Raw genomic sequence first — 16,643 nt, forward strand, 5'->3', positions numbered from 1 at the left:
CACTTCTTTCACCGCTAGATGGTGCTGTTACGTTCTTTATTTAGTTCTTCTAACCCAAGGCATCAGCACAAAACCGAAACAAAATTTTCTTTTTCAAGAAATTCATACGGGAATTCTTACCATCCGCTTACTAAAAGAATAATAAAACAAAAGATAAGACGAATGGAATTATGTAAGGATCATCTTTTAGCAGGTGAATTTGCTCAAATGTGTGGTTATCCAGATGGCGTAGAAAAGGAGCACCCATCATCATGTCAAATATATATATATATACATATATATATATATATATATATATACTTTTGTGTCTTATATATATATATATGAGACACAAATATATATACATATATATATATATATATATATATATATATACTTTTGTGTCTTATATATTTATATATGAGACACAAAAGTGTCTTCTTTGTCCTCCCGCTTCACACATAGATGTTCCAGTGCAGTAACATAAAAATAGCAACACTATTATTTCTCAGTAAATCTCATGTCTCCAGTCCTTCATGTCCTGCCTCTCTTCTTTTTGGCAGCTTCATCCTCAACATCCTGTTTGATTTACCATTTGTTCTTGGCTCTCCGACATGTTCATGTGTTTGTTCTGAGTGTTGTGGTAATTCCCCACTATCCTACATTGTTGAAACTCTTTCTCGAGAAAAGTACAGGATTTATTTTCCTTCAATGTTCTGCCATTCATTTCTTGGCGCTGCCTTCACTCTCTTCCTCTTCATTGTCCCAACTCTCATCCTACAAACTAACAGCCAATGCTGCCAACAACCACCCTCCTTTGGCACCATCTTATCATTTCTTATCTTCTTCAGGTTACATTTCCTGACAGGATACATCCCACCTTAGCTGATATGAGACCTCCTTTAGAAGTCATCCTGTCTTCCTCCTTTCTCCAAATAGTGTTTACCTCACCATTCTCTGTGTTAAACAGACATTAATTGTATCCGACACAGCCCATAATTAATTTACCTCATCTACATGGCATACTGATATGTCGGTCATATTCACTGATGTTGCAGATGCTGTTGTACTCATATTTCAACATTGATCACTGCTTAGTAATATATGTAGCTTACCGTCGCCACCTACTGTGAATCTAATTCATGACCGCCAGCTGGTAACAAAGAGAGTTGATAGAATTGAAATGTGTGCTTTTATGAAAATCCACAAAAGGGACAGAGGGATGGGTTGGGTTCGTCGGATGAGGGGCCCCAGTTGAAAATGCTTAGGGCCCCCGAAGAATTGCTTAGGGCCCCCATTTGACTAGGGGCAGCCCTGTATCCATCTTTACATCTGTGTTGACCTTTAATTTCTGTATATTTGAGATGAATACATATATATATTACATTGCTAAGAATGCACAAGACACAAGAACAGGAAAAAGATAACGACTGAGTTTGTTAGCTGCCTCTGTCATAGGACAGTAACTATTTTATGGTGATGCACAGTGAGAGTATCGGATTATTCAGAAAAATGTTCTTTATAGCACTGTGCTACGACTGTTGCCATAAAGGTGTAAAACAATCCATCTATGTGTGTTGTTGCTGAATTAAAGAAAGAGAAAGAGAATTTTAAAAATGACATGTGTGCTTCCCCTCACCATCTTAATCCCAGCCAGATTAGTGCTGCAGAGCGACCAGAAGGCGTCTCCTTTTTTACTTTGCTTTTAGCGTAATAATTGTGCAACACAATTCTGAAGTATTGAGCGTCTTAATATTACGCATTCACTCTTATTTACAGAAATTATAAACACTGTCCTGGGGTTAACATTGGAGAGTAGCTCCATTCTTTTGTTTCGTTTCACAGGAACACAGCCGTCAAACACAAAGCTCTTATAATGTTACTGAAGAATGTTTTTCTAAAACATGGACAGGAAAAATGATCCCATGAAGTCCTGACCCCAGTCCCATTCAGGACTGCTGAGACCAACCAAAACTCACCCTGTGAGCCTGACCTTGTCAACCATCATCAGTTGCCAAGTTTACTCCTGAATGGCAGGAAATTCCAGCAGCTACGTTTTCCACTTACTGGAATAGTTTTAGTACCTTAAATGATAATAATCATCAGCCACGCAAATTAGATGAGTTGTTTTTGATAATGTCTTATTATCTTTACTAATAATACATGGAAAACAGCGTTTTTTTGTGGTGTTGATGAAAAGATGTAGAAATAAATACATTCATTAACAAACGTCAACTCTCAGTGATTTATATATATGTATGGTTCTTTATATATATATATAAATATATACATATATATACATATGTACATACACACACACACATATATATATATATATAATATATATATTTATATATATGTTTTGTGGTTAGGATAGGATTGTGGTAGGATTTTAAATGTACTCAGAAGGTACCGGTGCTGAAGAGCTGTAGGATTTTGCCCTGTGGGAACTGGAGGTATCATACTTCAACTCAGCAATTGTAAAAGTGCGTTTTGACATGCCAGAGAAGGTGGGGGGTGTGGTAAAGGAGGCGTTCATGTTGGGGGGGTGGGCTGGTTCAGTGTGTACTATAAGAGCCAAACCGAGCTGTGCTGGATACAGGTTTGGTTTTCTCACCAGAACTTCTTGAGAAATCTTGAATGTGAGTAGGTCTGTTTCTCCGCATGCTAACTGAACGGTTCCCAGCTGATAATTCATAGTCTTTCAGACATTTGTATTGTGTACATGCATAGAGAATCTAACCTCAGTGTTTACTTTAATTTGATACTTAAATAAGTGAAAACGAGCAGCAAGCTGAATTTATCACAAACCTGATTTGGACAGCATTCCAAGTGTCTGAGATGAAACAGCTCCTCACAGATGTGAACCAGACAGGGTTTTAAAAACCAGGGGTGAACGACACAGTCGGGCTGATGTTTGTTGTCCTGTTGATTTACTGACTGTTTGTTTCTCTGCAGTGTGCCATACGAGGACAGCAGCAGCAGCAGCAGCAGCAGCAACGACGACGACCATGAAGTTTCAAGCTCTTTTCTTCCTCTTGCTTCTTACCTGCATGTCCCTGAGTCTGGCACAAGGTAAGAGAGATAAGTCATACAGAACTGTGATGCTCTAATTTAGAACTGGAACTTGTTAGCTCTAGTTTTAAAAAGGTGGTGATGTACACAAAGTTGTCATTTATTAATTTGATTATTTACAGCTATAACTTTTTAGAATATATATAGATTAAATGGAATTTTAGTTAAATAAAACTAAAATATAAATAAAGTTATAAAATATAAAATAAATTAGTTTAATATAAAGTTAAATAAGGTTAAATGACATTTTTTTAGTTTTCTTTTTTTTTTTTTTTGGAGTTGGTAATCATTGCTGTCATTGCTACAAAAATATTTATTTTGGAGTTGTTTTTTATCTGTCTAATGATGCTTAGCTGTAGAAATGTGAATCTACTCATGGACCTTCCTTACAAAAGATGAAGTCTTTTTCTTTTCCTGTTGAAGGCCGACAAAAAAATGGATCTGTGACAAAGTTAAACTAAGTTGTAATTATTTGGACCCCATCCAGAGTCCGCAGTGCTGTCCCATGGAGACATGTCGAGATAATTCATCTTTGGCTTACACTATAGCTTCATGTTTTTTTTGTTGTTTTTTTTTTTTTTTTTACAGAGTTCTACGGTAACTGCTGTCTTGGGCATGTAAAACCAATGAAAATAAAGGGAAAAAGAATCGAAAGTTACAGGATGCAGGAAACAGACGGTGATTGCCACATCAGTGCCGTTGTGTAAGTGATGAATGTTATGTTTCTCATCGTTGGCCTGTACTGTGCAAGATTGTTTAAACTCCTGTAATTTGGAAAAAGCAAAATACACAAGATAAATAACAAGATAAAAGATAAAAACACCCCGAGAAGTGATTGTTACAAAGTTCCACCTGCACTTCCACCCTGCTAACTACTATATTTAAATCACTGGTTCCTGACATTTTTTTAGCTTGTGACCTCATTTTGACATCACAAATGTCTGGCGACCCCGAGAGGTTTTTAATCATAATTTAAAAAAATAAATCAAATATATATATATATTAGATATAAATTTAAAAAATTTAAAACAGTATTTTCTTTATCAATTAAACATTTCAGGAGACCTCATTTGAATTCATATGTGGAGTCCCGACCCTGAGGTTGAAAACCACTGATCTAAAAGCCCTAAAATCTTCTTAAAATCCTTGTATTTGCAGGTTCCTGATTAAGAAAAAGCCTTCCCATGTGAAACAGAAGACTATCTGCGCCAATCCACAGGAAGCATGGGTCCAGGAACTGATGGCAGCAGTGGACAGCAGAAACCCAAAGAACTGAGTAAAACGTTTCCACAATAAACTCCTTTATGCTCACCAGGTAATTTAGGTAACTATGTTAATTCCTCATCATAAAATATTGTCTAGAGAGAAAGAGGAGTGGAAGGAAGGATGAGGAGGGAGAGTGACTCCTTCACCTCCCGGTCAGGATCATATATCCCCCTAGACCAGATGGATTACATTTGACCAGATTAGCTGTTTCCTGACATACCAAGCATATCGTATAGGCAGTTAACGTAAAGAATAACTACACAGTACCATTTAGCCAAAGGTATGTGCAGTCTGGCTATAATAAATATATAAGAACTATATGTTTTACATTGCTCACATGGTATTCATTAAACGCAGCCCACTCTAGTAATGGACCACTATTAGGCAGCTTTGTAATGTACGTAGTATTTAGCAGAGTGTATGAATGGACTTTATGCCAGTAAACTGTTTTTTGTTTTTTTTTACAAAATACATTTTCATATTTTTGCTTTTTCATATAAACAGTAATTTGTGTAAAAATAAAGAGGCAACTTAAATAAAATGGTCTTCTGTAACTGTCTTCTGCAGCGGTTAACAAAAGACAACAAGGCAAAAAAATATATAAATTATTTTTTAATTTGTGCGACAGATGGAGAAACTGCAATTTGATTTCTTTTGATCAATGGGGGGGGGGCTGGAAAACAGTCCTGGACCAGGGAAAGTTTGAAAAACACAATCACACTACTTCTATGTACGACGTTATACTTGGCTCACATGGAGGTTTGGACATCCTCCATCAATGTTTCTGGTCTGGAACACTTCAGTCTGGACTTCAAGATAATTATCTCAAAGGGAATGATAAAGAGCTACTCCTCACAGAATTACAACTGAAGTTCTGTGTATTTGTTCATATATCTTGATAACACCTTAAACATTGGATTTACAAGTTGCTTACACTGTTGTTGTCAGTCCACCTGGCTGCTCCAAGGCCTCGTGTTGACTCAGTGGTTTATAATATATATGCTATGGTTTATTATATATATATATATATATACACAAATAACCAGAGATTAGTTAAACAAGAGTATTAAAACAGGGAGGAGCTCAGAAGTTAGACTGAAAAAAGGAACATCCAAACAGTTTTCTGGATGGTTACAGTTTTTTATAATTCACTGTTCTCAGCCACTGAACCATGAAGATGATCAACTGCTGCTTTCTGGGGATCATTAGTTCTTTGTTGATGTTCTTTGGTGTGAAGAACAAGGATAATAGCTTGGCCAACTGTGGAGGGTATGTTTTTGATCATGGGATGGTTTTCTTCAACATCTCCAGGCATTTTTTGGATATAAGATATTTGTTTCAACACTTTGTTTAACTTCTTTGTAGTGTTGTTTTGCTCCCAGCCTCTGTTGAGCTCATCCCAAACCTGGTCCATATGTCATTTTAAGTCTGCAGATAACGCTGATCATCCATCATGTGGTGCCACTGGTCTGCTTTACTACCTCTGCTGTGGGAGGAGGCACTAACTGACCTCCCTGTAAAAGTGACTTATATTCTTCAACCCAATTCAAAAGCAAAACACTCTTTAACACATTGAAATTCTTGGAGGACAAACCTTTGAAAGTGTGTATTCAAAACGTTATTCTTTTCCAGTGCTACAACATAACTCTCTTGCTCCGTGTGTATTTGTTATGTGCCACAAACAGAGAAAATCTTTATTTAATGAACTGTAGAACAGATTCACTTAAATAAATAATTGTCATTCATTTTGTTTAAAAGACAAAGTGGAAACTTCCATTATATTGAACATAGTTTTCACAGCTCGAAATATAATTTCAGTGTTTATACACTGAAAATAAAGCCCACTTTCTTAAATTAATGAAACAGGGACAGAGAAGACAGAGCATTGGTGTATTGTGGGTAACACATCTGTCCTACTGTAGAAATTTCTCTTTATCCACTAATTGTAATTTAACTGCAGATTGGGCCACTCGGATGTTGTGTCTGGGCCTTATTTGATCACCATTTGAATACATAGTTTGTATGTGGTGTAAAAAAATGCATTTTTCCATTTAAATAAAACAAAGAAATTATAGGCACTGTTACACTTTATGCTCTGAGTGGTGACCACAATGTCAAACTTGTGCCATTTAATCATTAAACCTTTGATCGCCTGATTATAAATAATTTACTTTGGTCAAAACAAACAAACATGTTTAGCCCGTGGTGCCCTGTTTGTTACTGGAAAAGCAAGCAAACATTGACGCTGTATAAACTCTAAAAGAAATGCATCCAGCTGTTCAGAAATTGCCCACATCAACCCTAAAGCACAGACATTCACATCAGATAACACTGGAGGAGTTTGTGGTTCATACCTAAAGTTCAGACTCCTATCAGGCTAACTCAAGTCTCTCTCATTATCTGCCCCTGCCCACACAGTGTGTCCACACACTGGAGTTAACAGCCGGTTTATTAAAGAGACTCTGTGTTTATTGTAAATTATAAAGATAATCAGAATCTCAGCAGGAGGCGTGTTCACACTGTCAGAATGGGTACACGCTGATGTAAACACTGACAGTTGGATCACACACATTCTAACCCTGAGAGGAATTCACATGTCCAACAACGTTGGATCCGTTGCTCCTAGTAGAAAGAAGCCAGAGGTTTGGCAACAGTAGCAAAGAGTACAGGTGTTTGTTTATAATCTTGTTATGTCTACTGATGTGTGAAGTAATTATCACCATTTAGGTCTTCAAGTCTACTGATGTGTAAAGTAATTATCACCATTTAGGTCTTCAATCAAAATTGCACTTATCACCCAGAAGATCTAAAACAAAGTTCCAAAATAAAACCTTTAGTTTGAGATGTATTTTAATGTGACAGTGTGTCCTCCAGTATTTGAAATCCAACATATTTCTTGCCCTCTGAATACAAGCATAAGGAACATGATAAACATTTTTGTGCTCTCACTTTATATAAACATTATATCAGTTTGAACTCAAGAGGTGTTTAAAATCAATTTAAAAAAAACTGTGGACATGTTTTGTCCTCTGTCTTCTGCTCTGACCACATGTGGCCATGATTTGATTTTATGGCATGACAAGTTTTTAGCACACACAGTCTCGTGTTTCGTTCCTGTTGGAGTAAGCCTGTTCTCATGGATTCACTGGGACGACATGAACTGTGACCCTGGTTCAGTTCAGCATATTCATGTTCTCACTAAGACGGACTGAAAGCTGTGACTGATGGAAGGTTTCCCTCACGCAGACTGTCGGTGAACGGAAAGGAACGGCTAATTACACAAGTGAACAACTCAAGTCCTTGATGACATTCAGTGCATCCACTATTCAAAACATGGCCTCAGTGTATGTGTGTGGGTGTGTGGGTGTGTGTGGGTGCACGTCAGTGAATTGCACAATAGAAGTTAAACACCAACAAATGTCCACATCTGTTTGTGATAAAGTGTCTCTGTGGCCCTCATGTTGTCCAGTTATGTTTTATTACAGAACAGCACAGACAGCAGAGGGAGACTGTTGGTCCATGGACACTGCACACCACTTCCTCAGACCATTGACTTCAGGTTGAAGAGCTGAACAGCCTACACCCTCCACCGACTTCCTCTTCTGAACTCGATGGAGCAGGATGCGGTAGGTCCCCGTCAGCGGGCTCCTACAGTCTGAACAGGGATTGTTTTCTAAATGAAATGTGACAATACCTAAGTCTAAAAACAAACTCTTCACCTCCTGCTCTTCTGCACTGAGGGACAGTCCAGCCTGGACAAAGTGGGCTGGAGATACAGGCAGTAGGACATATGGTTGGGGGTACTCCATCTCCTTCAACCAGGCACTGTTTACAATCTGTGTGAGGGAGGAGCGGTCAGCAGGCACAGGCCGCAGCATGCCTTTAATGACTGCCTGGCAGGAATCCGGCACAAAGGACGGAATACTGTACGAGCCCTGAAGGATGCAGCGCTTCAGCCGTCCAAGGTTGTCTCCTGAGAAGGGCAGAGTGGCTGTAGCTATGAAGTACAGGAGAATACCCAAGGCCCAAATGTCTGAATAGAATCCAACATAGCCTTTCTCTTTGAACAGTTCTGGAGCAGCGTAAGGCGGAGAGCCACAGAAGTTAGTCAGGAGCTCCCCAGGACGGCTCTCCGTGCTGAAGCCAAAATCCCCGACCTTGATGCAGTAGCTGGTGGTGTAAAATATGTTCTCAGCCTTCAGGTCCCTGTGGACGATGTTGCTGTCATGCTGCAGTGTCACACAGAAGAGACTTGCCTCCATTAGTCAATACGTGTACGTCTGCACTAGATGTTAGTCTTTAATACATTTGAAGACTATATTTTCTATTGTAAGGTTAAGGAAATATAAACAAAATATTTTTCATAATATACTTTTACAGGACTTTTCTTTCAGCTTGTTTCATTGCAGTGGAATTTCCTCTTAAAACATATCTAATTGTTTCGTTTTCAAGTAAACAAGAAATTGTTCTTGTTTTGCAGTGAAATTGGAAACAGTCGACAATTTTCATCACCACATTTCAGAGAAAAAAAACTGAGCTACATTACACAAACTAACCCCCCTTTACTTTATGATTTTATTATGTCATATACATTATAAATATATACTGTCTGATCAGTATAAAACATATAAAACAAATAATACATATAAAACAAATGAGCTCAGAAAGTGTCACTAATAGAATATCCTTGATTTAAATAAGACATATTTATATGACATCAACCTTACACTTAACACTGGGTCTGTGTCAGTACAAGCCCATTACAAATTTTTATGCCTAAACTGGCTGCTAAAAACCCCAATGTTAACCCTGTGTAAATCATGAATATAAATCCACAGACCAACTGCTGTCAAGCAGATTATGAAGATCTACAGTAGCGTGACACCTGGACTCACCATGTGCTTCACAGCAGAGATGACTTGCGCAAACACGAGCTTGGTTTCCAGGTCGTTCAACTTCCCCCTGGTGGTGATTCGGGAGAACAGGTCTCCACCGCTGCCGTACTCCATCACCAGATAGAGTTTCCTGCTGGTCTCTATCACCTCATAGAGACGCACAATGTTGGGGTGACACAGCTTCTCCATGCAGCCGATCTCTGAAGAGGTGGAAGGTTGGTTCTTCTTCTCTTCACGTGTTTTGTCCAGTATTTTGACAGCTACTCTCTCTGAGACAGAACAAGGCAGCGGCTTAGACAGATGTATACCACTGTTACAGCACTGTTAAAATAGAAGGTTGATGGAGTGTTGCTAAAGTGTGACAGCAAACAAATAAAAAAGACATTCTCTGTAGGGGTCAAGGAAGCTGTGGAGGTCAATTCTCAGCCTTTAGGAATTAAAAATAACAACTTGCAATAAACTTCAAGTGCAAGTGTAAACATCTGACTATTTCACCTTTAGTCAAAGCATGGATGCCCAGCCTCACGGTAGAAAAGTTCCCCTGTCCGATCTCTCCACGCAGCTCATAAAAGCCGACCCTTCGACCAAGCATGAGGTCGTTGCAAATCTTCTCGTTGTGGGACATGTCATAGATGACCCTCTCAAATGGTGACTGTCTCTCCCTCTCTGACTCAGTCAGCTTTGGTAAGGCACAGGTGCCAGCAGAGGTCAGCGGCTTTGTCGTCGAACCCACTTTTGTGGCCTCGTCTTTGTTGTTTTTGCCTGTTTTTTGCTTCGGCCACAGCCACACCTTGTTCGCTTCAAAAGAAAAAAAAACGTGCAGCTCATATAAAAGAAACACTAGCAGAAAATAACTCCAAATACAACTTGGAACTAACTTCAAATAATTATTGCTAAATAAATTGGATTTTAAAAAAAGATATTATATATATATATTACTGCTATGTTACTGTAACTGCACTGTCCTCTCTGTTTGTCTAAATTTAGATGCTCAGTTGTTAGACAACACAAGATTACTACTTTTAAGTACAGTATTAGTGGGTCAGTACTTACTGCAGGGTTCTATTTATAGGAAACAGGCTGTCTGAACTGTTTTTTGTTTCATTTTTAAAATACTAACTACAATTTGTTTTACAATTTACACTTTCTTAACTGTAGACTCAATTCTATTCTCTTGAAATATATTAATTAAAAATTCCATTTCTCAAACAAGCATAAAGAGGTTTATTATACTTGTTGGACATTGTTATCACAATTGTGTTCATTCATTTATTTAAATAGATAAGAAGTTTATACTGTAATATCTGAGAAATATCCAACCTAAATACATTGAAATTTAGCTTAAAAACTTTAGTGTAAATGTAATGTAATGGACAAATTTTCCATTATAATAAAATACACTTTACAATGTTAAGTCGGCAGAGGAGATGTTCTATTTTATGCAATTATATTCTGTTCAGTAATATACCGATAATGTGGTGATGTCATTAAATTATTTTCTGTACAAAGTGTAAATATTCTACATTCTAGAACTATTTTTTAGCTGATTTAAATTTTACCTGCTTTCTGTGGGTCCTTCATACCTCTTCCTGTGGAAGTAGAACCTGACTGTGACTCAATGAAGCCTCATCAGCACTAATTCACTCCTCACAATCCTATTAACAGTGTATTATTGGACTGGTCGTTAAGTACTCAAGAGATTCAATAGAAGACTCGTTACAAAAATAGCACACAAAAAAACAATTGTGAAGTTAATTTATACCCTTCTTCTGACATATTTTCTTGGTCAATATTTTATTTGTACCAAAATGCTTTTCAAATATACACACATTTTTTTGTCCTGAATTGATGAGATTCAACGTCATCTGTGCTGATTGGTTGGTAAACGATGTTCTCTTGAGTGACCAATCAGAAACAAGTTACTGCTGGGTTTCCTCCTTCATGAGAACATGTAGTGATTGGCGTTACTTCTAGCCTATAGCTGCGCAGTAATATGTACCGTCCAATCAGAGACGAGGATTAGTTGGCGGGAGAAGAAAGAGGCGGGGCGTCTGGCAGCTTGTCCCCTGTTAGGAAGGGCGGAAACACATGCTGCTCTTCCTCCGCTAATGTTATTGTCATGTGCGAGGTGCGGCTAATAAGCTTTTTTTGCTAATGTGTAATAATATATCAGCCTAACGTTTTACATGGCTACAACGTCTGTCACACCCACGGAGCTCGACCGTGACCGGTGCGGGAGTGAGGAGGAGAACCACGGGGTCGAGACGGAGGAGAGCAGCCAGCCGCACAGCGCAGGCCCAGCTACGGCCGTCAACAGCGGCCACAGCCGTATTTCCAAACTGCCGCTGGCCCGCATCAAGGCGCTGATGAAAACCGATCCAGACGTGTCCTTAGCCAGCCAGGAGTCTGTGTTCATCATCGCCAAAGCCACGGTAATTATTTTAGTTTCACGGTACTGGAGTGAAGAAGCTTGTTAAAGTGTAATTTATTGCGGCAAAACAAACACATTACGTCGATCGCATTGGGCTAAAAGCCAAGGATATAAGTCAAATAATTATTATTGTCATAACGATTAAATATAACGATAATTTCTAGTGCCATTCTTGAAGTTCTTAATAGTCTTGATTACTCAATCGATAAACGTTTAGACAAGGTCGGGATTGAAAACCTTAAAATTACAAAGGACATTGATTGGTGAACTTCTAAAAAGATCAAATGACTTTTATGACGTTTTCTTTTACAGTGTTGTCTCAAATAACAGATCAAAATTCTTTTCATGTCTAGGAGTTGTTTGTTGAGATGATCGCCAAGGATGCCCTGGTCTACGCTCAGCAGGGGAAGAGGAAAACATTGCAAAGAAAAGACTTGGGTAAGCTGTGTCCAGGTATTCTTTAATGTTTAGGTTACCCGTGGTTTAGGAATGATTTCAGAAATCACTTATTACTGTGATTCAATGTTCTTGACAGTCCGTGCTTTATAATAATTATATATTGATTTGTGCCTGTAGTTGTGAATGTATTTAACATTTTCTCTCTTCACAGGGATTAGAAAATCCTTGAACCGACTGTTTTATGACAGATTTGTAACACTTGTTTCTTCTTTTATCCTTAACAGACAATGCAATCGAGGCCATAGATGAATTTGCATTTCTTGAAGGTGAGGAAAAACAAAGTTAATACATTTATGCAAAAATATGGATGTGGGTTTCAGGAGGCCAAACGGTGTAGGCCTCTTCTGTGGGATCCAACATGGACTCTATAGACAAACACACTCTGTCAACCTTTACAATTTGGGTCACTTGTAGTTGAATACTTTTTTTTTTTCAGGCACACTTGATTAAAGGCTGCCTTTGGAGACCAGTGGGAAAACTGAGATTTGCAGCTGCCCAAGGAACTGTTGACCATCAGAGACTTCAAATTTATGGAAAACTGCCCAGTACTTTTCTAACCCAGTATTTGTCTCTCAGTTCCCCTGATGCTGTTTCTAAATAATTTTCCACAAGGTACCAGTAAGACTTCTTTTTGTACTTTAAATACATGAGTGATGTACATTATTTTGTAAATATTTGAATAAGACGGAACAATGGAATAAATCTAAAGTTTTTTAAATGTTCTGTTTCTCTCTGAGTTTTGCTAAAATATTTATTTTTAATTTTAAAGAGTTTCTATGCACTATTAATAAAAATTAGCTAATTAAATTTTACTCTAAAGGGTTGTGTTTATTACAGCGGTTATATTTGTTTATTAAATAGTTGAAGCAGGATTTCTTTGTAGTTTGGAGACAAAAATTAGGACAGGTTACTCTATGGTGAAACATTTGTATAACCTTCAGTGTCCACATGGAGGAGACAAGCTGCAGACATAACTGGGGCACAGTCGAGGTGTTGTACAGGGCTTTTTAACCTTTTCTTGGTTCCATAGTGTAGCGGTTAGCACGCCTCAGAAGCAGATAGCAGAGAGTCCTGAGTTTGATTCCGAGAGAAACCACCACCTTCCAGGGGCAGCCAGTAAATCTGCTGTTAACAAGAATTTCCCAAATATGGAATCAATAAACCTTAAATTAAATATTATTGTTAGTTTAGAATCTCTGTCCATGGTGCTGATTCTTGGATGCCTGCGGTCCAGATATTATTGTAATGAGTTACAGAAACACATCAGCATTTACTTTAACCTGCAGCTGTTTGATCACAGGTGGCAAATCAATTTGATATAAGTACTTTTTGTCAACCTTTAGAGCAGTTTAAATTAGATATACTGTATGTGTGATGCAAATGGTGAGGCTAAAATATAAAGGTAAAAATTAATTCTCAGTATGTTGGTTTGCAAGAGGAATGTATCTGAATGTCTTCTGCCCCAGATGTTTTTTTTTCCTCTAGGAAGAATTTGTGAAACACTTCCAGAATGCTCCGTGTTAAACTCTACGTGCAGACAGCCTTTTGAATCTTAGCTGTGGGGATTTTTAAAATATATGTCCGAGTGTGTAAAAGCTGATTTTCTGGGTTCAGTGTTTCTGGCAGTGTGCTTAGCACAGATGTTTGGTTTGAGAGGAGTACCAGTCGCCTCCCTACAGAGGAATTCCTGACTGGCACTAAGGAATAAGGATTTCTAATAACAACGTTATCACAAGTCAGGAGACATAACATTTGTTATTTTCATCCTCAAAAAGACATTCTTTTAGGAAATTATTTTTTGTCCAAAGCAGAACATGTTTTTCAAAGAAAATCCAAGTTTAATGAGCTCTGATCTTTTTAAGAAGATTTAATAGAATAACATTTAATATTCTGAATACAAACATTCTAATTTTAAATGGTACAAGGGCAGTCAAGTTATTTTTTGATAGGGAATAAGCAATTATTTTTCATTAGATTAGATTGAAGTTTACTGATTTTAAATTTGTTGTATGACAGTAACAAGGAATGGATGTTGAAAAAAACGACTTTTAAAAACGTAATATTAGCAGTACCAGTAAAGTAAAAAAAAAAAGAAGATGATTCACTTTTTAGTACCAGTAAAGTAAAAAAAAAAAAAAGAAGACGATTCACTTTTGCCCTTAAGGGTTTTTAAAATGTATCTTCCATTGTTTTATTTGTTTGTTTGTTTATTTATTAATTATAGAAGAAATCTCCAGCGGATCCAGACTCAGTGTTCAACCATCGGCCTCGGCAAAGAGACAAAGGTGAAAAATGTGTTTGACTGCATCACAGACAAGCCAGAGTTCTATAAGAACCCAGAAGGTGTCTGGTTGTTAAATGTTCATTGACTCTCCTCAGGTACAAACAAAATATGACATTTAACTGAATTTTACCTAATTTTATTTCACTGATCTTTTTCTGTGACAGAATTTTATACATCTTGGGTTTTTCCACCATGCGTTATTACCTACTGATAAAAACTGTAAAAACCACCAGGCACCACTTTACTGTAACCTCTCGTACTACTGCACATCCTGGTTTTTCTTACAGATAATTGAAATATGTTTTCCAGCATATCTTTCTGATAAGATTCAACAGCAGACTGTTTTTATTTATTAAAACTACCAACAGAAAGCATAACTCAAAGGAACACAGAAGTTTCACCATCGTTCAACACGAGAGCTAACATCCAAAGCCAGATGTATTCCACGTAGTTCTGAACCCTGGGATATGAACTTTAGCAAAGAATAAACGTCATCTGTTTAATTTATCCCTCTCTTCAGTCAAGATAAAAACCTTGACATTTCCTTTGAATGATTACATAATACTTGTGCTGCACTCAAAGGTTTTTCCTTGTAGATTACAGACTATGACCTACACAATCGAAGACCTCTGTTGTTAGTCATTTTCTTCGGTGAGTTTATCTCAGCGTCACGCTGCAGCCAGATACACGATTCTTTATGTCAATGGAAAAGTGTATTGTCATTTTTGGTTTGTTTTGTTCAAAAGAGTAGAGTTAGTGTGGGGATTTATCATCTGAGTTCACAGACTAATCTGTGTTAAGCAACCCTCCCACCCCCTTGCATCAGTCAAACTGTTCAAAGTTCAACCACTTGCTTTCAGCACTAAAAGAGCTGCTGAGTATAAACATCTCTGACAAAAACTATCTGTCCCAAATTTGGATAAATAGACCCTAAAAAAAAAAAGGTGGTTCCCAAAACCTTTACTACAGCGCCCCCATGACAGGTAGAGCTATTGCAGCAAATCTCCACTATACTTTATTTAAAACAATGTAATTCCTCCTTGATCAAAGGAAATAAAATCTCAGTATAATTATCAGTTCACTGGGGAGCAATTAATATAAATATTGAAATTGAAATCTATTTGTTGACTGTTTCGTGGGTGCAATAGCTCCATGCCCACTAAATGGGCCCCGCTCCTCAGTTTGACAATGTCAAAAAGCAGACATAAAAACAATTGTTCTCAGTTGTTCTAATGATTTCCAAACACCAGTAAATGTTGTGTTAATGCCTTTACAGCGTTACATCATCTGTGAATCTGGCAAACTAAATCAGAACTTTGATGAACCATTCTTTTGGTTTTGACATCTTCATTATTTTGTTTCTGTACCACGGATCAAGGCCACATTAATTTTCCAGATAATCAAGTCATGATGTCATGATGTCATGATGATTCTGATAAAGAGTCCCTCAAATTCTCAGGCCTCCAGCTCATTCTTTTGGTTTTCATCTAAAAAAACCAAAGTAACAATTTAACGTGATTCATGAGCCAACAGGGAGCGCCAAAAAGACATATTAGCAACATATTTGACATCTGACTCACTTTACTGACGAAGTATAATAAGGCAAACCATGAGAAGAAAAATGAATTACATATTCACTGCCAGGCGGTATTCAAATGTGTATACATAAGATGGAATTTTTAAATGTGTTGCTAAAATGTTTATAAAATATAGTGTAAATGCATATAACATTAGTGCCAGTAGTAACCTCTATATAATAATATAATATATAAACCTCTGAGACAGAACCCTGTGGAACACCACATGTGGTTTTTTTTTTGTTTTTTGTTGATGTTTTATTGATTACTCTTGCCATGAAATGATTGGACGACTGATTTTGATTAATGGGCCACGCTTTAGCTTTATGCTGGGAGAGACATTGAACATCTCTACCTTATGGTATTGACAACAGATCATAGGAACAGGGTTTACGAGTCTGGACCTGTGCTGAGGAGAGAGAGGGAATTCATATTTGATAAAGTTTGTTAAGATCATAATCAACTGGAATGATAAAAAAAAGAGGAAAACTCCAGTAAAGATTTGTGGTGAAGACATGAAGGAAGTTGGTGCAAAGTTGGTGAAAAGAACATTTCATCCTCTCTCTGGTTGGTTAAACTTTAACCAAACCAAAGAACCAAAGAAGAAAAACAATACATTGTTTGGTGATTTAGTGATGAATTGGTGTTTGGTGATGAATTGCGATCATTAGTTTAAC

The 16,643-nt window shown here is 37.5% G+C and overlaps 3 protein-coding genes across 3 annotated transcripts; 2 read left to right on the forward strand and 1 right to left on the reverse strand.

The window, feature by feature from the left end:
- The first annotated feature begins 2,472 nt into the window (after positions 1-2,472).
- On the forward strand, positions 2,473-4,861 carry ccl25b (chemokine (C-C motif) ligand 25b). Its single transcript, XM_008335946.3, has 4 exons — positions 2,473-2,621; positions 2,938-3,054; positions 3,643-3,757; positions 4,213-4,861. Exons 2-4 carry the CDS (start codon positions 2,991-2,993, stop codon positions 4,328-4,330), a joined length of 297 nt encoding a protein of 98 aa, XP_008334168.1. The 5' UTR covers positions 2,473-2,621; positions 2,938-2,990; the 3' UTR covers positions 4,331-4,861.
- Positions 4,862-7,061: 2,200 nt separating this feature from the next.
- LOC103397622 (serine/threonine-protein kinase NIM1) lies at positions 7,062-10,796 on the reverse strand. The gene is made up of 4 exons (XM_025053526.1): positions 10,775-10,796; positions 9,711-10,088; positions 9,216-9,484; positions 7,062-8,549 (listed from the first exon to the last, which is right to left on the reverse strand). The coding sequence occupies exons 1-4, from the start codon at positions 10,794-10,796 to the stop codon at positions 7,800-7,802; spliced, it is 1,419 nt and encodes a 472-aa protein (XP_024909294.1). The 3' UTR covers positions 7,062-7,799.
- A 463-nt stretch (positions 10,797-11,259) lies between these two features.
- Positions 11,260-12,823, forward strand: pole4 (polymerase (DNA-directed), epsilon 4, accessory subunit). The gene is made up of 4 exons (XM_008335984.3): positions 11,260-11,647; positions 12,000-12,084; positions 12,330-12,371; positions 12,542-12,823. The coding sequence occupies exons 1-4, from the start codon at positions 11,402-11,404 to the stop codon at positions 12,553-12,555; spliced, it is 387 nt and encodes a 128-aa protein (XP_008334206.1). The 5' UTR covers positions 11,260-11,401; the 3' UTR covers positions 12,556-12,823.
- Positions 12,824-16,643: the final 3,820 nt, after the last annotated feature.

Source organism: Cynoglossus semilaevis, chromosome 2 (assembly GCF_000523025.1).
Source record: "Cynoglossus semilaevis isolate Cse_v1.0 chromosome 2, Cse_v1.0, whole genome shotgun sequence".
NCBI classification, from domain to species: Eukaryota; Metazoa; Chordata; class Actinopteri; order Pleuronectiformes; family Cynoglossidae; genus Cynoglossus; species Cynoglossus semilaevis.